Genomic DNA, 23,619 nt, shown 5'->3' with positions numbered 1-23,619 from the left:
TTTTGCTACAAATAATTTCAATATTATAAGACATGTCATAATCATACAAGTTACAACAAACAACATGTACATACATATATACATATATACATACATGTAATAAGCTCTTCCAATCAACACTATATAGAGAAAATTATGGACAAAGTCCTCAGTTTCATGTCTTTTTTAAATAAACATACAACAAAAAAAGCATATATATATTTATATATTTATTTATTTACTCACAAGCCAATTTAGTGCCAAAGCTGGTGAGGCAAATGGCGAAAGCCTGGAACGCTGATAAGGGCTGTCGATAATCCATCGTAAACGTATCATCCCCGACTTTACCAAACTGGAGCAAGACTAGTTCTTCGTCTCCCTTTCCTCCCGGTTGGCTTTGGTCCATAGTTGCAACCAATTGAAAGTTTTTCACTGATGCTACAGTTACACGGCCATGGAAATTCAGACACCAGCATTGTAGATTCTCGTGCCATCTCGGGGCTTTGTTTTTCAAAACTGTGGATCCAGAAGCAGCAGCAAATTCGAGCTGCTTCTTTGTATTAGACTCGTCTAGAAATTTGTCGATAGAAGAATCACCAGACCAAGGGCAATTCAATGAGCATATCATCCTTCTTGGACCTCTTGACTTCAAGAGGTTGAACTTGTAAGAAACATACCCAACTTCGAAATTGCCTGCTGAAATTTGAGGGCTTATTTGTTTGGTTGCAACACGACGACTGGATTTACTACTTGATGGCTTTGCACCGTTGTGAGGTTGCTCACCATCGTAGATTGTAAAATTGGTGCCAAGAAAATTCGAGCTGCAAAAGATAAAAAGAAAAAAGACATATAATTGTATCATTACTAAGCCTAACAAATACAATAATGTATCCAAATTTCTGTCCTGGGAAAATTCATATTACACCAACAAAAAGTTTTATCAAAGTACAAAAAAAAAGGTAGATGGTTCCTCAAGGCAAATTTCAGTTGGCAAATTCATGGGAAAATATGAACAATGATTAATGCTATATATGTAACATGTTTTAGGATCAAGGGAGTTATTATATAACTGTGAAATTAAAGAAGATTTTCAGTAACTATCATAAGATGATATTATTCCATCGACAAATTTCTATACGCACCAATCAGCCCCACATATTGAGGAACATTTTGAACCAAAAACAGCTCCAATAAAACCAAATATCTGTGAACATTTTGAACCAAAATGAGCTCCAAAATAACATAAACTGTGAAATTAAAGCTACTTCAAACCTTGCTCATTCGAAGATTAATAACAAATTACACAATGGATCCATGGTAAAATAGTAATAACTAACAGTTAAGACAATAACTACAAGCATTTGAGATATTAAAAACCATCTTAAGCGCAAATGCAAGAGTAGAGCCAAATAAAAAGAAAGAACCCCATTAAGATTTCACTTTATTTTCTTTAGATAGTAATGGCATACCTCAACTTTCCAACATAGGCATTACTGCCTTGTGAAAGGTCATCTGCATCAAGTGATATTATATATTCGGTATGAGCACCATTTCTATATCTCCGCGCTGCAAAGAGAAACTTTCCCTTATCTGTGAATGCTGTATAAAGGAAGGGGAAACAAAAGAAACCTTAGTAAGCAAGAAATTCAACAACACTGCAAGATAATAGGGACCAACCAAAAGAAAAAGACAAAGTAAAAACTTCTAATCAAACAAAGTTTCTGAAAAACAAGTTTAATTAAGGAAAATCAATAAATTAAGCTGTCTTGAGTTACTACATATGTATAAATGTGAAAGGATTTCGTTGATCCTAATTGATATAAATGTAAGTATCTATGCGTGAATTACTGTAAATGGTTAATTTTCTATAATAATGGTAAGTTACCAAATATTTCATTGATCCTATTGATATAAATGCAAGCATATATGCATAAATTATTGTAACTGGTTAATTTTCAATGATAATGGTAATACATATATATATATTTATGGCTTTCCAAAAGTGACCAAGTAAAAATGATTAAAGTTACTAAAGAAAATATATATATATATGGGTATGCTCTTAATGGTTGTTACCCATGTATAGGTATTTTATTCTTGACCATTGGATCAAATATCTAATGGTTGATATTTAAAATCATTAATCAAATATTAAAAAATTAATATTTCCTATTTTGTTATTCTCTATATTCCTAAAATAGATAAAACTATTAATAGAAATAAAAAATTTATAAATGGAATTGTTATTTAAAAAATAAAACACACTAAAAAAACTAACAAACTATTTTTTTTTAATAAAAATCATTTTAAAGATTAAAAAGAAAAAATACGTATATTTATCTTTTTATAAAAAAATTTCAAACTAGAATTCTAAATTGCATTACTGAAAATAAAAAAATAATAATTTTAAGCTCTGTAATACATATAAAAGGTATAAGATTTTTTCTAAACCTAAAATCTTTAATTTTATAATAATTAACAATTATTTATATGTTTTTTTTTTTTTTTAAATACTTGAGCTTACCAAATCTATAAGAACAAAACCAATGAAGATAATTTTAACAAAAAAAAAATGAAGAAAAAAGTGTCATAAACATTATTAAATAATGGCAATTGCCAACACAAGAATTTCATGCACAAAAAATTATATTTGACCCCTAGACAAGATTATCATCTTCCAATCCTAAAAATATAAATAATGAACAACATCTCATTAGTTATTCTAGGAGAATGATGCATGGTAATATCAAAAAAATCATTGGATGATAATAATATTTATCTAATAATGATAGCCTAAGTAAGAACTAAGAAGTATTGTAGCGTTTTATTTTTAAGAGTATGAATAATATTAAGACAATTGGATTCCACAATCAAGCTTTTATTCTCCTAATAAAAAAACACATTAATATACATGAAAATAATTTTTAGTTTTACAATAATAAATTATTAATAAACTCACAATTTCATAAAATAATAAAGTAGTAATTTTAATTAATTTTTAAAAATAATTTATATTTTTTTTTCAAACTATTAGTTGTAATTATTATTTCTAATTTTATAAAAAATAAATATATTTTTTTTTTTAAAAAAATAATTGTTAGAAACTTACCATAAAATGTTATTAGATTATTACCTTATTAATTTTTTTTAGTTCCCATCAATGGGTATTACCCATTAAGAAGTATTCCATATATATATATATATATATTTACACTTTAAAGCATATAGGTAAGCAGGATACTATGACCAAATCAAACTTTACCGACAAATATATATATGTGTGTGTGAAAGCATGTATATCAACTGACATGTTATAAATAAGACATGTGTGTGTGCAGGGGTGTCTGTTCCAAAAGTCTACAATTGACTAAAAAATTCCATACATACTAAGTCACAAAAAGGAATACAATACAAAAATGTCTAACACCAAAGAAAAAAGAGTAGATAAAGAAAATTCTCTTGTGAAAATAAAAAATCTGAGTTAGTCAGATTTTGACCAAGTCAAAATAACTTAGTAATCTGATTAAAAAACTATCTTTAAGACCAGTAATCTGATTAAAAAACTATCTTAAAGACCAGTAATCATAGCTTATGAGGAAATATAAGTAGAGAGGTCAACCCAGAAAAGAAAAAAAGGATGTTGTTCCTCCCACGATTATTATGTTAATCCTTTTTTTTTACTCACATGGTGTAAGAGCTAGATACAGATAAAAGGTAGAAGTCTTCTTGTTCCGTCTTATGAGGCATTGATGTGGAGATTCACGAGGCCCTGGCTGCACTAAGCAAAGAAACATTAATCAATTCCTAACATTATTGAAATCACTTCACACATTGCAAATTGTAAAATTTGCCAAACTAACCGCATTGTAAATTCAAGGCGGTACCATTGTGGTTGTTTTTATGGTTGCACGGTGTAATTTTTGGTAGCTTATGCGAACATACGAGGTTATTTAGCTAATAAATTTTTTAAAAAAAGTTATCTTTACTAATGAAATTTTCACACAAAAGACTATTTTTTACAAAACATTCTTGTAAAAACTCGAAATTCTGATCAAAACACAATCCTTTTTCGCTATTCAGATTGATGACTACAACCCCATTCACACAATTCATGGACTACAAAAGAAACTTCCAATCAAATCTTCATTCACATTTCACAGTGTAACAATTCTGAATTGAAAAAGATCAAATTTTTTCCTAAGAAATTTGTTCTTATAATCTGATCCTATAACAATTTAGATTCAATTTAATGTATAGACCTAAAAAAACAACTAAAATTGATCAAATCTAATCATGATCCCAATACAAAATTCAAAAAACGAAAATGGCGAACCTGTTTAAGACAAGAAGGGAAAGTAATTTTCCCAGTTCGAGAAGGTGATCGAACGATCTCTTTAGCAATATCCCTCCACTGCTTACAAACACAAGCGAATACGACGACGTTTCGACGATTAGGCCAACGATCTTCGCTATTCTCAACTCGTCGAATAATCTCCACTAAAATCTCCGGAAGCATGGACGACCACGACGGCGATGACGACGATGACGAAGACTCGTCGTTATTGTTGTTAAAATCATCGGCAGCGACGACGACTCGGCCGCCCATCTCGGCCGAGTCGCAACGGCCACCTCGGCCCTGTGTGGTGGTCTGATGATGTTCCTCTTCGGGGCTTAATTCCCGAAAGGATTTGGAGAATTTGCGAGATCGAAAGGCTCTTCTCAAAGACATGGCTTTTTAGGGTTTTTTAGGGTTTCGAAATTTCCATTAGAGGCGAGCTTTTTTCGGAGCTTTTAGACAGAGAGAGAAAATCGGGAGTCAAATTTAGACGAAGAATCGGATTATGGTGTGTTGACTTAGCTGTGAGGGTTGAAAAGAACCGCGTGATGTGATTGGACCGAGTTGATGACACGTGGTGGATTTTGATTTGGTGTTTATGGTTTTGGTAAATGACGGGGCCGTGAGATTAGTCTTCGTTTGTGCTTAGTCAGATGTTTTGACCGGTCAATAACTCGTAAGTGTTATATGCCCAATTAATGAAGAAGATTGGTAATTATTAGGGCTCGGTGGTGCTTGAGATGGTGTAATTTTTGACTATTTTTTTAAACTAATTTATTTTTGTAATTTTTTTAATTTTTTAAATCGCACTTGTATTGTGAAACTAAAAAATCGTAGATATTGTATCGTAAAAAATATTGCGATACGATTTATGCGGTTTGAACGATCACTAAATAATTAAACTATCACAAATACAACAAAGCTTGAACAACACTTGTCGAAAATACCATAAGGCTTGAAAATAAATGCGAAAAAAAAAATTTAAGTTTCAACAATATAATAATTAGTGGGCTTTGGGCTGGACTTTTATATATTGGACTTAAATAAATATAAAAATTGATATTTTTATAATATGCGGTGCGACATGAACCATATATTAGCAATTCAAAACTGTAAACTATACCGCACTGCGCGATTTAGAAAACATTCAAACTACGACCGCACCGCAAAGAATTTTAACTGCATTTTTTTTGCAGTGCGGGCTGTTTGAGCGGTTTAAGCAACTTGATGAACAACCTTATTAATTATAACCTTTTATTAGAATATTTATAGTTAATTTTTTTTTTTAATATTTGTAATTATTACACATATTAATTTATTAAGAAAATAGCAGTAAAAATATTTTGTCTTATAATTTTTTTGCAGTCGTACTATTTTTTAGTTGTTAAGTGTCAATTAAACCCGTTAACTCGTTAAGTGCTAGCTCAAAAATACATAACGATATATTTCTTTAGCTTATTTAATACGTAGTCTAATAATATGTCACCACGTATTTCTGAGTTGGCACTTAATGGCTAAAAAAGAGTACGACTGCAATAAAATCATAAGATAAAGTATTTTTGTCGTTACTATTTGTGATTAGGATCATATGCGTAATAATTGTAAATGCTAAGGGGGTTTTGTCGCAAATATCCCCTTTTATTACAAAATTTTTTAATAAAATAATAGTATCACAAACTAAATAAATATCTTGTAAAATCAAAACATAATCAGCGAAATAGACATATCTTTTATTTACGAATTTTGTAATAATTTGACAATCTGTCTCCACCTCAATATTATAATATCCAAGACGAGAGCGCAATTACAATCCAACCAGCATAGCCATAGTTTCGACGACGGACGGAGCTAAAAGACCCACCGTTGGGCTCGCTGTAGAAATATTACAATTTCTTAATCAGCATTTACGTCCAAAATCAAATGCCAAAATATTTTTTTTTTCAAATTTTTTTCATAATGATATTCATTTTAATTACAATATCATCTTTGTAAAAATTTTAAAAAATTCTTAATAGTTTATAGTACCAAAAATAAAGTTAGTGATATTCATAGTTATATACTAAAACTTAATTTCTAAGATAGGGATTCAATATATTTAACTAGTTTCTTACTATCACCTCAAGACCCTTCTCTATAATCCAATCCAATTTGTACATGTACCAATAGAATATTAACATGTAAAAGTAAAGTGATTAACTTAATCTAATTCATATATATTATATTGAAAGAATTAAATACACAATTAATAATTTAATATAAAAATAATAATTTACAAATATAATTGTGATATAAATATATCTTAAAATGATAATATTCTATTATTAATAAAAAAAACTACAATTTATAACAAAAATAAACATCTTTTTTTATAAAGATAATTTTTTTCTTCTTTCTTTATATTTGTTATTAAATAGTTTAATATTAAAAAATAATTAATTTAAAATATCTAATTAATTCATACTGTTTTTTTTTTTAAATAATAATTAAATTTCATTAAACTAAATCATCCAAAATTAAGAATGCAAAAACAAAAAGTAAAGAGTTTCTACTAAAAGTACGGTCAGCCTCAGAAAGAGAAGATCGCGCCAAAGCATGCACAACCTTATTAACAGACCGTTTAGCAAAAATAAAAGAAACAATATCAAAATCAGCAATCAAAGCCATACAATCATAAAGAACATGGCCATAAGGAGAAGCCATAATTTTAAACTTTTGCAAATCACTAATGACCCTTAAACAATCCGACTCAACGACAACATGTGACCATCCATTTGCTTTACTCCAAGAGAGAGCTTCCTTGATTCCAATGGCTTCAACAATATGAGGTTGCAAAACACCTTCTCTAGATAAACTTCTTTAAATTATTATACAAATTAAATTAGATCTAAAATATAAAATTGGAATATATAATGTGTATTAATATGTTATAAATAAAATAATACAAATGGAATTAGATAAAGCACCCGTACTTCTCTTGCGTTCAAAGACTTTGGTGACTTATAAAATGAAAGAGTAATTTACAATTTTAACAACTTACTCTTATTATACTTAGAAACTAGTTACCTAAAATGTTGAAACTAGTAACTTACATTTTTTATCAAAGCATAGAAACTAGTAACTTAAAATGTTGAAACTAGTAACTTACATTTTTATCAAAGCATAGAAACTAGTAACTTAAAATGTTGAAATTAGTTACTTACATTTTTATCAAAGCACTTAAGAAAACTCCCCAAATTAAATATAAAGAATTAATAGTTTAAGCATACATGTAGAATTCATCACATAAATTTTATAAAATGGATAGTTATTTTATAATTAACCTCATAAATTTTATTTTATTTTATTTTTATTCTTAAATATCATTATAAAAAACTGTTACTTTTAGTGATAATTTTTTAGTCACAACATAAATTTTTTATAATTAAATGTTACTTTTAGTCACAACAAAAAATTACTTGTGACTAAAACATAATATTTAGTTACAAGTTATCACTAATTTAATTTTAGTTACGTGATTAAAAACACATTTAGTCACAATAAATTATAATTTTTATGACTAATACTTTTAGCCACAAACTTTTTAGTTACAAAACAACAATAATAATTTATAATTAACAATTTTATTGTAACTAAAAATAATTTTTTTTGTAATATATTTTTATAATTTCCCTTAAATTTTTCCCCCTTACTGAACTCAGCCCAAGTGTCCTCAAGATGGGTTTAATTAAAGTTATTTTTTAAATTAAAATAATTTATAATATTTTTTTATTAATTAATATTCAAATATTTAAAATGATTCTCTCCAATTAAAATAATTCATAATCTTTTTTTTTAATTTATTTTTACATAATTTATTTGCAGATCATTCACCTCATTATTTTTTACTATCATTATTCTTTTTGCTATGAAATATTTTAAAATATTAGAATTAGTCCCAAAAAAAGAGAAAAATCCATAAAGAGAAAAAACACACAAGTGGATATAAATCATTACCGTTAGATTACTCCCATCCAAAATGAACGGCCATGATGTGTTTTAATAATTAATTAATAATGACGTCATCAATCAATATTCTCTAATTGATGTACGGTCGTGATTAACTCCCCAAGCACGAATCCCAAATTGCAACTCGGCGGCGGCGATAAGAAACTCCACGGCCTGTTGCGGCGTCAAAAGCTCAACAACACTCTGAATCGTTCTCAACCGTAGATCATCAGCTTTTCTCAGAACAAACCCTAACCGTCCGATCTTCTGGCTCACACCACCACCATCCAGTTCCGCAACCAGCATTTCGCTGGCGCTATCTTGCCACTCAGAGAAGTCTCCAGTGATCTCGTTCTCTTCTTTCACAGTTTCGCATTGCAGTTCACTGACTCTGCGAAACTGAGAGGGAGAGAGGTCTCCGAGGTCTCCAGTACGAAGACCTCGAAGAATATCAATAATATGAGACTCAAACAGAATCGATGATTCTGAGTAGATCAGATGGAAGACCGTAGTGGGACGCCACCCGGCCATCCAGTGAAGAGAGCGCTCGAGCGCAGTCGCCCAAGGTGCTGCAAGCACCGTTAGGGCATCGCGCTCGATAGCTAGGGATTTGAATTTGTAGTATTCGGTATAGTGGGAGATGAGCTTGTTGGTGAGATGTTGGAGGTGGTTGTGTTGGTCTAGGGTTGTTGGGGTATGGTGTGCATGAACTAGTTGGTGGACTAAGTGCTTTAGTCGATCGAACCATGCTTCGTAGAAGTTGCTGAAATTATTGCTCATTATTATATTTTGGTTATGTGTAATAATGAATCTTTAGATATATGTGTATATATATGTTATGTCTATATGTATGTATATTGACACGTATTTTCATGCAAAGTTCCACGTGTTGTGGTGCATGGGTTTGGAAATTCTCCACTTGGCAGGTGCTAGTGTAGGATTGATCATGTGTAACTTTCATGTATGGAAGAGAAATACCACAAGGATATTGTTATTGGGTATAATAGGGTTTAACACTTCTAGATGTATTATTTAGTTAATGATAGTTTTTAAAAGTTATTATATTAATTTATATAAGATTTAATATTTAATTAAATTAACAATATTGACACATGAAAGAGTATTATGTATTACTAGTACTTTTTAGTATTTTTCATACTAAAGATATTAATAGTGTTTAGTATTATATAACGTGCTACGTACCGCTACTTAGCAATCCACAATGTGCAGTGACAGACATACACAAAAAGGTGTGGGGACTATAGCCCCAAATAAAAAAAAATTGTATTAAAAAAATTAAATATTTTTTTTTATTTAAAAATTATAGTACAAATAATTGATAAAACCTCCTACAAAAATAAATAAATTAAATAAAGTAGGTTTAATTTTTTTTTAATAACAATTAAGCTCCACATAATAAAAATTCTGAATCCGTCACTGATAATGTGTGAAGCCGGAGCTTCAAACTTCTTCCACAATGCACAGAGTTGTAACCATAAGATCATAGAACAATACATTTGGTGGAAGGTTTGAACCCAGTTGTGTGAACCAATTTTCTATTACATTATGAAATAGTGTAGAGATTTATTAGTAATTTGTAAAGAGTATAATCACTATAAATATATAATTGTGAGGTTATTATTAAATATTGAATGAGTAAATAGAATTTTAGTTTAATTAAAGTTTGACACTGACTCAAAAAAAAATACATTTTAAGAGATTTGAAGACTATTATCTAACAAATCACATAAACTTTTGAATTAATAAATAATTTTGAAATCACTAACCACTGAATATTCTTCTATATTTATTATAGGAAGTTCATAAATGGTAAAAAAGACAATAAGCTTTAAGAAATAAAATGAACAAACAATAAATGTGAAACAAAAGTAGTTAAATAGTGAAAACGACTAAAACCATGGAAAACGACAATAGTATGAAAAAACGGTTGAAACGACAATAAACATAAGAAATAAACAACAATAATAGAAAAAGAAGAGGTTAAGGTATTCTCATTAACTATTATCATTATCATCATCATCACCACCCAAGAATGAAATTAACAATTACAATACAAAGCTCTAAAATTCTCAAATTGTCTTTATTATCAATAAAAATATCTTTTAATTTAAATACTAGATACAAATTAGGGTTACAATTGTTTGATAATATTTGTTGTTGCAATTTATTGAGATGAGTATTGATATTAGGGCACCAATTAAAGGTATCCTTGCGATAAATTATTAATATTCTATAAAATTATTACACTCAGTTATATAAGACTTAATCACATTAATATCGATATAATACTTTAGAAAATACTAAACATTAACGATATATTTTATAGCATCAAAAGTCAAATGAATTATGTTTTAAAGCCAAATTCTTCTTATAATTTAGACCATAAATAGATCATGTATATGTATATACTAGTAATAGAGCATTTAGTTTTACCAATATATTTATTGGCATATATAGCATTTAGTTTTACCAAAGAAAAGTAATAAAATTTATCCATAATGTAATTAAGATCAATATATATTTATTCACATAGATAATTCATAGTATATAGATCAATTTAAAACATGATTAATTATTCTTAAACTCTAATTAATATTAATTGAACTATGATTATATTTTGCCTCATGAACTTAATTGCATAAAATAATAGAATTAATGTATTATGATAGTTTAGTTTGTTTATCAAGCAAATTAGAATACTAAGATCTATGATCATGAAGTACTTATGTGTGTCTCATCCAATTTAATTATAATATCAATTTTTATATAACTATTGAATTTTTTAAAAAAAGTTATATATGGTTAAAATAAACTTTGTAAAATACTTAATCCTATGTAGTATTTAAATAGTATTTATTAAAAGATATATTTAAAGTTAAAAATGGCCCTTACTCCAAATTTTAACTACTTTGATGAAAATAACATTGGTAAAAAAAATTTAATTGAGTAGACAAAAAAAAAAAAAAAGAATCGATTGAATGTGAAAAATAAAATAATTTTATGAGAATCAAAATAAAAATAATAAAATTACATGATTAGTCAAAATAAATTTATATAAAAATGCTAGATATATATCCTAAATAAGCATTCAATAATATATGTGTTTAATTATATTTATTTGTTGTTTGTAAAAAAAAAATCTATTCTAACAAAAAAAAAAATATATAAATATATATATATTGTCAAAAAAAAATTAAACTTATATTAAAAAGACAATAAAGCCCTTATAAATATAAAAAGCTAAAATAATAAAACAAGGTTGAAAAAAAAAAGAAGGATATTATAAAAAAAAAAAATCAAACTTATATTAAAAAGACATTAAAGCCCTTATAAAAATCTAATATAAAAGGCTAAAATAGTAAAACAAGTTGGAAGGGAATAAGAATCTTATTATATATAAGATAGGATATGTAGGCTATTGGGCCAACAAAATTATTTAGTTATTTTTTAATGAAGAAATTAATTTTTATATATAGTGGTAAAACTTAAAATATATAGTATTTTGAAAATTAATTAGGTATTTTCTAATAATAAATATTAAAATGGTACTTCAACAAATAAATTAATTCTCCTTATAGGAAATAATTGCTGTTTTTGATAAATAATAGTAAAAATATGAAATATTATATTTTAAAAAAGTTAATTTTTTATAAAATTTTGAAAAGTTAAATTTAGGCATTTTTTTATTAAAAAAAAAAATTGGGCGTTTGGTGTGGGCCCCAACTACCCCTTGAGCATTTTGTGATTTTTATAAGTTTTGGATCATAATTGAGTTGATCTAAGAAATGTTAATTATTAAAAGTAAAAATATTGAGTCTACAATATATTCTACCTTAATCAAATTATATAAAAAAATATTAAATTTTATAATGTATAACATAACACATTGTGTTTTTTATATAAAATAGGGGAAAAAAAAGGGATTATAATTGGTACCAACAAAGTATAATCTTAATTAGGGCTAGGGGCATGCTAATTGTTCTATAATATTATATGCTTTCTTATAATTCTTTTTATTTAATGCTTAATGAGATTGAAATGTTTTGTGTATTATTATGTAGTTTGAGAAGTTTCTAAATTTATTTTATTATAATTATGTTATGGAACAAAACCTTAGACAAAAAGAAAAAGAAACTATTTTGACTGATGATTTTGTTTGGTGCCTTTCTATTTTTTCATTCCTTTTAATATTCTCATGTACTAATTTTCAAGAAAAAAATTATTATAAAGAATAGGATTTTTCTCTCAAACCTTTGTAATTTTTTGAATTGGATTTTTCTTTTTTTTTTTTTTCACAAAAATTTCTCCAAACTACAAATTTTTTACAAATATCCCTATTTAGTTACATTTTTCTCATTTTCTAAAATAATTTATTACTTTTGTAGTCATGTTTCACATGTACAAAAGTCTATTTAATAATTTTAAGGTATTCGAAATCCAATTTATTGATATTCTAAAAATACATAAACATATATATGTTTCCATAATTTTAACATTAGAATGTTAAAAAAAAAAACATTAGAATGTTCTTTATGCATTTATTTTTTGTCTAAACTCTTAAATTGCATTAGATTAACGCCATGCTAGTGCTACATCAATAAATTATTATAAAAAACAACCAGAATATAAATTGAAAGGATATTTACAACTACTTTTATAGTCCAGGAGCATTTTATTAATAAAGAAAAATTCATATGACAAAACTCTATAAGAGTCATAGTTTGAGAGGACGATATATTCTCTAAAATTTATAAGGCGCATTTGAAATGTCACTATGTAATTGAAATTAAGTGTAATTTGAAATAATTACAAAGTTTGTCGTGTTTGTTTACTCAGGTAATTACGAGGTCTTAATTACATGCACTCTGGAATTCTCATGAGGTGAGAATTGGTGTAATTACAAAATATTAACATTTTTAAATTGTTAGGATCGTCAGATACCATCCATCTACTATTGATTGCTTTAGGCCTAAGCTCTCATGGTTTTGTTCTTGGGCACCTTCTCAAAAAGCCCCATACCAATAGAGATAGTGTTCATCCTTATATACTCATAATCTTTCCTATTTCTAGCTAATGTGAGATTTTAGTTGCACACCAAACAATTCTCACCTCAAACAAAGGACCACGTACTCTTGGCCTTCCCTCCAGCGAAACCACCTTATGTAGCCGACCATCAACTTTTTCAGGAAGACTTTCGACATAAGTCCTAACACTGATCTCCATCTTGTACTGCTGTATTAATCAATGGGACACGCCACCTGACTACCTCAATATCAGGTCGACTTTCGATACAAGGCACCATATAGATTTTCAAAGCGAGGTCATCACATTGAGGGATTCTCCCACACATCGTAAATACAACCCATTATCCCATCGCTCTTGAACCTTTGACTATGATATCACTTGTTAGGATCGTCGGACACCATCTATCTCCATACTTAGAATGATATTATCTGATTTGGGCATAAGCTCTCACAATTTTGTTCTTAGACACCTTCTCAAAAGGCTTCATACCAATGAAGATAGTGTTCATCCTTATATACCCATAATCTTTTCTATTTCTAGCCCAATGCAGAACTTTAGTTGCACACACAACATAGATAATTAAGGCTCATAGGAAAATAATTGATTACTAGGTAGTGTAATTATTAGGGTAGTAATTAGGGGTGAGCAAAAAATCCAAGAAACTGACCAAATTGAGCACACCGGAAAAACTAACACCGAAAAAACCAAATAAAACTGAGAAACTGCCTTAAAACTGCTTTAACACGGTCAGTTTTAGTGTCAATAACCGATTAAACCGAGAACCAACCGAACATATATATATCATACACTATACATATATAATGTAATTATTTTTTATACATATTTAATATACAATTTTATTAAACTAGTTTTACTTCTTATCTTTTTTATTTAAAATCTTAATTATTCATTGCTTTATTTTATTATAATTTGATGTATTTCCGTATTATATACACACATTCAGTTTTTTTAATATAACTCATTACCATATTAGTAGCACAAATAATTTGAGCAAATTTAAAAAAGTTTATTTTACATTATTTATTTAACTAAGAAAGTTTTGTTCTTAAATTATATGATATTTGATACAATATTCTAATTATATGATATTTGGTCGGTTTAAACCGACCAAACCGTAGATTAAAACGGTCAGCTTTTTTACATTCATATAATGGTTGGTCAGTTTTCGGATTATAACCATAAAAATTGAAAATCGAATTTCGGATTTTTTTGTGTGTAAAAAACTAACCAAACTGACCGTTGCTCACCCTTAGTAGTAATTACACTATTTAAAATACAATGTGTGTTTAGATATAATGTGGTAATTACTTAAAAATTTCTAATATTTTGTTTGGCAAAATAATTAGTAACTACACAAGATTATAATAATTTTTAGTACTTAATATTAAAAAACAGAAATAATTACACCCAATTTTCATGGGAGCTATGAGAATTAGAGAATGTAACGAAGACATCTAAATTACTTTAAATTACACAATTACAATGTCATTACGTGATTAGAAAAACATGCAATACTATGTAATTACATTCACTTATACCTAATTTCAATTCCTTTTGACTTTTCAAACGTGTTCTTAATATTATTAAATTATGTAATTACTTATTATTTGCAAAACATTAAAATATAATAATTCATATTTGACATCAAAACACGTATTATATTTTAGAGTAGTTATATCTATGTCAAAAAGTATTTATTGGATCAAATCTAATGGATTTAGACTTAACCGATCCAATCTAATTATTTATTGGATATTTGATTTTTTTTTTTTCATTCGATCCAATCGGATCGAATTAAGTCATCTGATTCGATCCAATTAATATATTAGATTGGATCGGTTCCAACTATTAGATGCATTAACTAGTTTTTATTAGATTGAATTGGATCCATCAAATCCATTTTAGCTATGTTGAGAATCATGGAGTTTCATCTCAAAACCAATTGGCAATGAGTGGAGTAGTCCATGTTCTTATATGTGGTTCAATACTTTTACATTTAATCTATGTGGGACAATGTTCTCCAATAAACTACCATTTAAGTTGATTTCATTAAAAAGAAAAATATATATATAAAAAACATAATTTAAAACTTAATAATCCAACATACATAATAAATAATAGTTTAGTCAAATCTAATTCTCACAATCCCATAATAAAACTGCCAAAAAAATGAATTTATTCAATACGCACAACCAATTTTATTAGCGTTTAGGAACATGAGAATCAATAATTTAGAGCTAAGGTTTTTATTCTTTAATCTCATGTGTCAAATATATAGTAAATTAATTACTATATTTTTTTTTAAATAAAATATGTTAAATATATAAAATTATAAATGTATTTAAAAAATATATAAATATAATTAGATGGCCATTAGATGATAATTGGATCGGTTCAGTTTAGTTTGGCTATCCATGTAATATTCGCTAACTCAGAAAGGGTATTTTTGTAATTTTTTTAGCTGAGAGTATTTTTATTATTTTACATATTTATGGGTTTAAATATGTATGAGGTTTTTGTGATGATATAATATTTGATTTTTATTGGCATGTGCATAATGCCTAATAAATATATATATCTCGGTATTATTAAATGAATATGAGATTTGGTTTGATTTTGGTACATATTATTATTAGCGGGAATAATAATAATAATGATATATGTTAACTTATAATAGTATAATAATATTTGTGATTATTATTTTTAGTACCAATATTATTATAGTGTTAAAGAGAATATAATTAACACAATTATTATTATTATTATTATTATTATTATTATTATTATTATTATTATTATTATTATGATCGTTGTTGTTGTTGTTTTGTACGTAATGCATATATGCATATATAGGATGATGTATAATCGTACCGTCATAGGCGGACCCACATTGTATCGAGGGGGGGCAGTCGCCCTCCCTGAAAAAAAAAATCGAGAAAAAAATGTATATGTATTTTAATTAGTTACAACATATATTTGTATTAAAAGATGATATTTATAGATATAATAGTAACCTTGGTGTAATGGTTAAGGTAGTTGGTAAATAGGTTAGAGGGTAAAGGTTCAAACCCCACTAACTACACTTTATATTTTCTTTTTAAATTTATTTACGCCCCCCCTCACTTCAAATTCTGGGTCCGCCACTGCGTACCGTAACAACTGAGATTTTTGTAAAATGAGAATCGTTCCACTTCAATTCAAAGTTATCTCTTTCCTTGGGTTTAAACACTATAGAAATTAGATTTTGAGCTCAGATTTGGTACGCTAAAACATAGAACGAGAGAGAGAGAGAGAGAGAGAGAGAGGGAGTACGTATACGGTGTATACGATATACCGAAATTTTTTCGTTCTTCAAGTGGATTGCAACCTAGGTGAAAGTGGGGGTTTGGGATCACTTATATACGACCTAAGGAAGCTTTTTAACGTGGTATGAGGGTCGGAGGTCCCTGTTTCGAGTTTCGCCATTGTTGAAGCTTCGAAGGTGCGACTTGAAACGGACATGAATTTGAATGTGTTTAAGCTTGTTCTTGGGTCAAAGGAGGTTATATATGAGTGCATGGGACCCTAAGAATTGTTTTTGACGTAAGAAAACGAAGCTTTAACGTCTAAAACAAAGTACCAATATTTTGACTCCATTAAAGACGGTATACCGCCAACGAAGGAGACGACTCCGATCTGCCAACTTGGACCTCTTTTCTTGGGTTGATCTTGATCGTTTTGAGGTCTTGAGTACTGTGTAGAGCTTTCCCAATCGAAAGGACGTGTCAAGAGCAATCGGGGACAAAGTTACACTTTCCCGGCAAAGAAACCGACGAGAACACTGGTGACCACGTTCTGAGCATTTCTGAGGTGTTTTTCTTAAATATTTTTGTAGATTTTGATTCCTTATTTTATTCTAAGGTGCTTGGTGAAGTTTCATAATTTTCTGAATTTATTCGGAATTATTGTGAATTATTTAGTTTATTTCATAAATTAATTATGAAAAATACTTAGGTTGCTCAGAAAAATCTAGGTTTATTTTATATGATGGGCTATGATATATAAACTGTGATAAAATTGATAGATTGAATTTTCAAGCGATTATGTATTTTTTTCATTTTAATTATGAAAAATACCTAGGTTGCTTAGAAAATTCAAATTAATTTATTTGTGGCTTAGTACAGAATATAAACTGTGTTAGAATAGTTAGATTCAGTTTTTAATCATTTTTGGTATTTTTCATGAATTCACTTAGTTAATACTTAAATTAATTATGAAAAATAGTTAAGTGTTGTTAAAATAGTAAAATATAATTTTGTAACACCATTTACTGTCTATGATATAAAGTGAAAGAGGTTTTATTAGTTGCTGTATGTATTTATTATAATTAATTGTAATTAATTAACTCTTTATTTGGGTTTTAATTAGAATAAATAGTATTTTAGTAAAATTTTACGTAAAAAGGTGTTGTATGAATTCATGTTTTACGTTAATAATATTTATTTGAGTACATGCAATATGTTTGTGTGAATCAAAATAATAAATGCTTATGTATGGTGTGTCATGCAAGTGAAATTGACCTATGTGTTACGTATTTTTACGTAAGTTTCTGTATGAGTTTAGAGATTCATACTTAAATGTATTTTGAGTGTATTGTTGTGTTAATGAATGTTTAGGATCTTGTTCTCAACAAGAAAATTCGTTGAGGTGCTCGAGCAAGTGTGGTCTTAACAACTGAGGTAAGAAGAGTGGGCATCTATGCACAGGGTATATGTTTATGCATACAACTTGGGTTGGTTTGCTATTTAAATTGATTATGTGTTGTGATGATCTCCTTACATTTTTTAGCATCGTTAGCATGAGAATAGTATTAGGGTCTTGCTGCTTGTGTGAGCATAACACTTGCAGGTTATAACTTTATCATGGGTGAGTACAACTTATGGTAATTGATTGTCCTGTTGGATGGCAAGTGTGAGAATAACACAAGGCAGGGCAGGTTACCTCATGTCTGATCAATGTGAGTGTATAGTTGATTATCGTATGTGAGTATAATGTGCGGTATGAGACTTGATTTATGCATGTGAGAACAACATGCGTTGTGAATATATTTATGGAATGTGAATTATTGTTGATTAATATTAAGAGTAACTTATGTCAAGTATCTAGTTAGGAGGATTATGTCCAACATAGCTCTTCTTACTGGGCGTTAGCTCACGGGTACTCTATGTGCAGGTAAGGGTAAGGCTAAGCAGTGAGATTGAAGAGCTCGAGGCGTGGACTGCATGTTAGGGGGCTGGCGCAGTATTTTGCTTTTAATGTTTTTAAATGTTAAACATTGCGGAACCGTTATTTTGATTTAACTAAATGTTTTTAAATGTTTTTAACTAAAAGTATTTTGTTTTAAACAGTGAAATATCATGCTTAGATAGTTTTCAATAAAGAAGTATTTTATTGTCTCTATCTTATTAAATTGTTTTATACGGACTATCCTAATGTAGGGTTGTACAAAAAAAATTGTAAACCGCCCAAGCCGAATAACTCGCCCAAACCGAACCGAAAAAACCGATAAAAATTACAAACTGAAATGACCCGAAAAACTTACAACCCGCCCAATTAAACCGAATAACCCGACCAACCCGACTTTGGCTTTTTTTTTTTTTTTTACTTTTTACTTTTTATTATATGTAACATAAATGATTAATATAAAATTATATACTTAATTGTTAGTTTTAAAGTCATATATATTGTGTTGTGCTTTGGTAGAATTTGATATTTTTAATTTATCTTTTTAATTTTTATTGACTTTGAAACCAAAAAAAAAAAAAAAAATTTGCCTGTTTAGGCGGGTTAACCTGACCAAACTGCCTAAACCGTTGGTCGATTTACATTTTTTTTAAAAAAAAAAAATTGGGCAGGTTGCACTTACATTTTAGCAACTCGAACTTTAGATTGGGTTAGAAAATATATAGGATAAACCGTCCAAACCGACCGATGTACAATCCTAATCCGGCCTATGTGACATCTCGGGAAATCGGGGTGTTACAATCCATTAGACTGGATATCCTATCTAACAACCGATCCGATTCGATTAAATTTTTAAAATTTACATTTAATCTCATCTAATTATGATTAGATATCTAATTCTAGTGGATTAATTAAAATTGAATCGATAAATTATAATTTAATTAAATGACCTTCTGCACACCATAATTACATCTAAACACACCATGTAAATATTTCCCACCGAATTTTCAAATTTGATAATGAACATTAAATTCAAATTATTAATGGACCCATATTTGGTAAGGTTTTTAACACTACTGCAATATACAGCCAAGCCATCATTAATATGGGAATAGTGTCATCAATTTATTATATTGTACTGAAATTTTAATATCTTGGTATAATTTTTTCTTTTTTTTTTTTAATTATTAGATGGTATTATAGTAAAATTTTAAAATATTATTTACTTTCAAACCCCAAAAAAAATATTTTTATATATTTATTTTCATTGATTTTTTGAACATTTTATTTTATTAATTACAACAAATATAATTGTTTAAAAAAGATAATTACAGTAAATACAAAACAAGTAAATATATTACTAGAATAATTAAAGAAAATAAAATACATTTTTTTTTTCTGTTTACACTTTTTGAATAAACCTTATAGTATTTATTTTGTTAAAAATAATCTTTTGAATTTATGTTTCACCTATGTGAGTTATAAAAAAATTAGAAAGTGATAATTTTTATATTACACCCAATAAAATAATAATTACACTCTAATATTTTTTTAAAAAAATAAGCTTAAAATAATACTTTTAATATTTTTTTTTTTCACAATTTTCTTCTCATAATATTTTGTGTTAATTTTAATACTTATTTTAATTTTACTTTTATATTTTTTTTTAAAAAAATCATGTGTAATTTTTTTCTAATAATATTTCACATAATTTTTTATTTTATTTTTTTTATAGTATTTGATATAAAATATCTTTGTTTGATAGATATATTTTTTAAGAATATAAATTGAAAAAAAATAACTAATATAATTAAATATGTATTTTATGTAAAATAAAAATTATTAAAATTTAGTATATTTATAAATTTTTAGAGTACAAATAAAATTAATGTAAGTTAATCGTTTATATATTATATTAGTACCAGATTCTCTCAGAATTTCACAATAAAACTCTAAGGTGTCGTTTGGTTGGAAAGAATGAAAATATAAGAATAGGAATGAGAATGGGAATGGAATTGAATAAAATTTAAAATATATACAAAAAATTAATAAAAAAATTATTAAATTTTTTCAAATCTTGCATTGGAATGGTCTTTCTTTCTATTTCAAAATGGAATAGTCATTCTATCAAAATTGTGGAAAGGCCATTCCATTGGAATGATATTTCATGGTTTAAAATGCAACTAAATAAAGGAATAGGATGAAAATTATTTTCTTTCCATTCTATTCTATTTCATTACCTCCAACCAAACGCCGCCTAAATTCATAGATGAGATTAGTACCAGAGTAAGTAAATTATTTAGTTGCTTGCACTCTTCATTTTTTATTTATTATTTTTTATCTTTTGAAAAATAAAAAATAAATTTATATTAAAAATAAAATGTGATTTGTGATAGTATATTTTTTATGTACATCATATCATATGCTCAATCACAAAGCTTGGGTAAGTACAACTACCAATAATAAAAGTTGAACAAAACATGACCAATAAATTATTATCTATTTTCCAAAATCATATTCTATAAAACTGTTTTTACTTTTCAATTTTTTAATTAAGAATCTAAACTTTAAAAACAAAAATAAAATCACTTTCAAAATGTTTTTAAACAGTTTTTTTTAATCAATATTTTAGATTTCGACTCCAACTTAGATCTTGAAAACCGAACCTAGACCTAGCCCCAGACTTGGACCCGCCCCCGGTCCCGATCTTAGACCTGACCTCAAACCTGACTTAAATAAAAATAAAAATAATATTTACAAAACACAATTTTGTGTTTTGTTTTTGAAATTGAAAAACAAAAGTGATTATAAAACACATTTTTATTTTACAAAAAACAAAATTTAAAAAACAAAAAATTTACTTTTATTTTTATGATTAGAAAATTTGAAAATAAAAGTATTACCAAACGCCACCTTAGTTGCTTGCACTCTTCATTTTTTTTTTTTATCTTTTGAAAAATAAAAAATAAAGGTATATTAAAAATAGTCATTTGTGATAGTATATTATTTTATATAATATCATATGCTCAATCACAATGCTTGGGTAGTACAACTACCAATAATAAAGCTTGAAAAAAAACATGGCCAACATATTATTATCCATTTATGGATTGATGTATCCATATAATTGTAAATTGTAATTGATGGAAGGGGCATATAAGTCAATAACGAAAATAGTTCGATGAAATTTTCGTAATTATGAAAATTTTGAAAAAAAATGTATAGTAGTTATTGGAGGTAATGAAATGGAAAGAAAATAATTTTTATTCCATATTTTTGTTTGGTTGCATTTAAAATCATTGGAATACCATTCCGATGGAATGACATTTCTATCATTTTGGTAGAATGCTATTCTATTTTAAAATAGAAAGAAAGACCATTCCAATGCAAGATTTGAGAAAATTTAATAATTTTTTTTTATCAATTTTTTTATACATTTTAAATTTTATTCCATTCCATTCCTATTTCAATTCCCACTCCTATTACTATTCTTATATTTTCATTCCTCCCAACTAAATGCCACTTAGATCTCGTTTAGTTAAATTTCTACTTTTACTTATAGCGAGAATTAGAAGTATAAATTTTAATTTATTTTTACTGTTTGGATAATTATTGTAAAAATATTAATTTTGTAAAAAATACTTTTAATTAGGAAAATAGTCATTTTTATATTTTTAAAATGTTTAGATATCATTGAAAAACAATTTTTTGTGAGTAAATTAAAAATTATGTAATTTATTTTAGTTTTGAAAATAGCTTCTCAAAAGTTATTTCGAAAGAAACTAGACTTTTAAATTATGTTTAGATATTTTTTTTTTCAATTTTGTTAGTTGTGCTGACAACTTTTAATAATGGGAAGGTGTTTGCTCAGTGTGATGGGGTGTTGTTGAAGACGTTATAGCTTTATTGTCTAAATTTTCGAGGGTAGTTTTGTTTCATGTGGCTCGCGATTAGTTTTATGCAGCTCATGGTTTCGCAAAATATGCCTTTCAATTAAATAATAAGCTATCCTGGTTCGAGGAGGTTCCATCGCCAATTGTAGTTTGTTGCTTTGTTAATCATGTGTGACTCTGTTCACCACGTGGAAAAAAAGTAATATTTTTGTTGATTTTTTACACATTTATATTAAAATAAAGTTAATTTTACTCTTAGTGTATTAGAGTATAATTGTAAAATTTTGACCAAATATAATATAAACTTATTTTTTGAGCCAAATTTAACACAAAATTTACATCATTCATTAGAGATGGTTTAACAAATCAAATAACTCATATCAAATAAATATATTTTGCTTAAAATATCTCACATTTTATACTATCAAAAGAGTAAGCTTAAGTCTTAAATCTCAAATCTTGAATCTTAATTTTTATCTCACATTTTTATCTATTGTTGGTCTTCATGTTGCCTTATTAGCATTGTTACTTGATGGCTCTCCAACATTGGTGTGTATTGTGTAATTACTCTCTTTTTTAGATTTTGTTAATTGTTGTGATGATTCTTTTTGAATTGCTTAATGTTGATTTTTCTACGTTTAAAAGTGAGAAATGAAAGAACTGTTATAATGTTCTCCCTTCAAGTTTTTATTGGGCTTTTACATTCACGGAATGATGGTTCTTATATATAAGTATGTCACTCTAGCTGCTTCTTGGAATGACGACTGATCCTACAGACCAAAGATGAGCTATCAGAAAATAAGATGCACCTTGTTGATATAAATAGTACCAATTAATCTATTTAAGTCCTATTTGATTGTGTAATTTTATACTTACACAGTTTTAGAATCATTAAACAGTTAATCTTGGTGCTATATTATTTTTGCTTGCCTTTCTAAGCATTATGGCATATGGGCATTCACTATACAAAATCAATAGGAAAATTTGATGTTTATCTTCTTTCTTATCTTTTCATTTCCCAATAAGCCTTGTAAGAGAACCAGAATATTAATTGAGGGACCGGAATATTAATTGAGGGACCTTTTGTTTCAATGGAAATATTATATTACTTTTCATACTCTAATGAAAAAAGTCCAC

General features: G+C 27.5%; 2 protein-coding genes across 5 annotated transcripts; both read right to left on the bottom strand.

Annotated features, from left to right (window-relative positions):
- LOC115697484 (tubby-like F-box protein 7) lies at nt 1-4,830 on the bottom strand. The gene is made up of 4 exons (XM_030624507.2): nt 4,313-4,830; nt 3,665-3,752; nt 1,449-1,578; nt 1-800 (listed from the first exon to the last, which is right to left on the bottom strand). The coding sequence occupies exons 1-4, from the start codon at nt 4,706-4,708 to the stop codon at nt 218-220; spliced, it is 1,197 nt and encodes a 398-aa protein (XP_030480367.2). The 5' UTR covers nt 4,709-4,830; the 3' UTR covers nt 1-217.
- LOC115697651 (protein DOG1-like 4) lies at nt 4,627-9,100 on the bottom strand. 4 transcript variants are annotated; one of them, XM_061119130.1, is made up of 2 exons: nt 8,309-9,100; nt 4,627-6,187 (listed from the first exon to the last, which is right to left on the bottom strand). In XM_061119130.1, the coding sequence occupies exon 1, from the start codon at nt 9,077-9,079 to the stop codon at nt 8,381-8,383; it is 699 nt and encodes a 232-aa protein (XP_060975113.1). In that variant the 5' UTR covers nt 9,080-9,100; the 3' UTR covers nt 4,627-6,187; nt 8,309-8,380. The 4 variants fall into 4 exon arrangements, with proteins under 4 accessions (XP_060975113.1, XP_060975111.1, XP_060975110.1 ...); XM_061119128.1 differs by lacking the exon at nt 4,627-6,187 and adding an exon at nt 6,834-7,166; XM_061119127.1 differs by lacking the exon at nt 4,627-6,187 and adding an exon at nt 6,834-7,157.
- Nucleotides 9,101-23,619: the final 14,519 nt, after the last annotated feature.

This window comes from Cannabis sativa, chromosome 7, assembly GCF_029168945.1.
Source record: "Cannabis sativa cultivar Pink pepper isolate KNU-18-1 chromosome 7, ASM2916894v1, whole genome shotgun sequence".
NCBI lineage: Eukaryota > Viridiplantae > Streptophyta > Magnoliopsida > Rosales > Cannabaceae > Cannabis > Cannabis sativa.
Note: the sequence above shows the minus strand (reverse complement) of the source record. Positions and strands in the feature narration are given on the sequence as shown.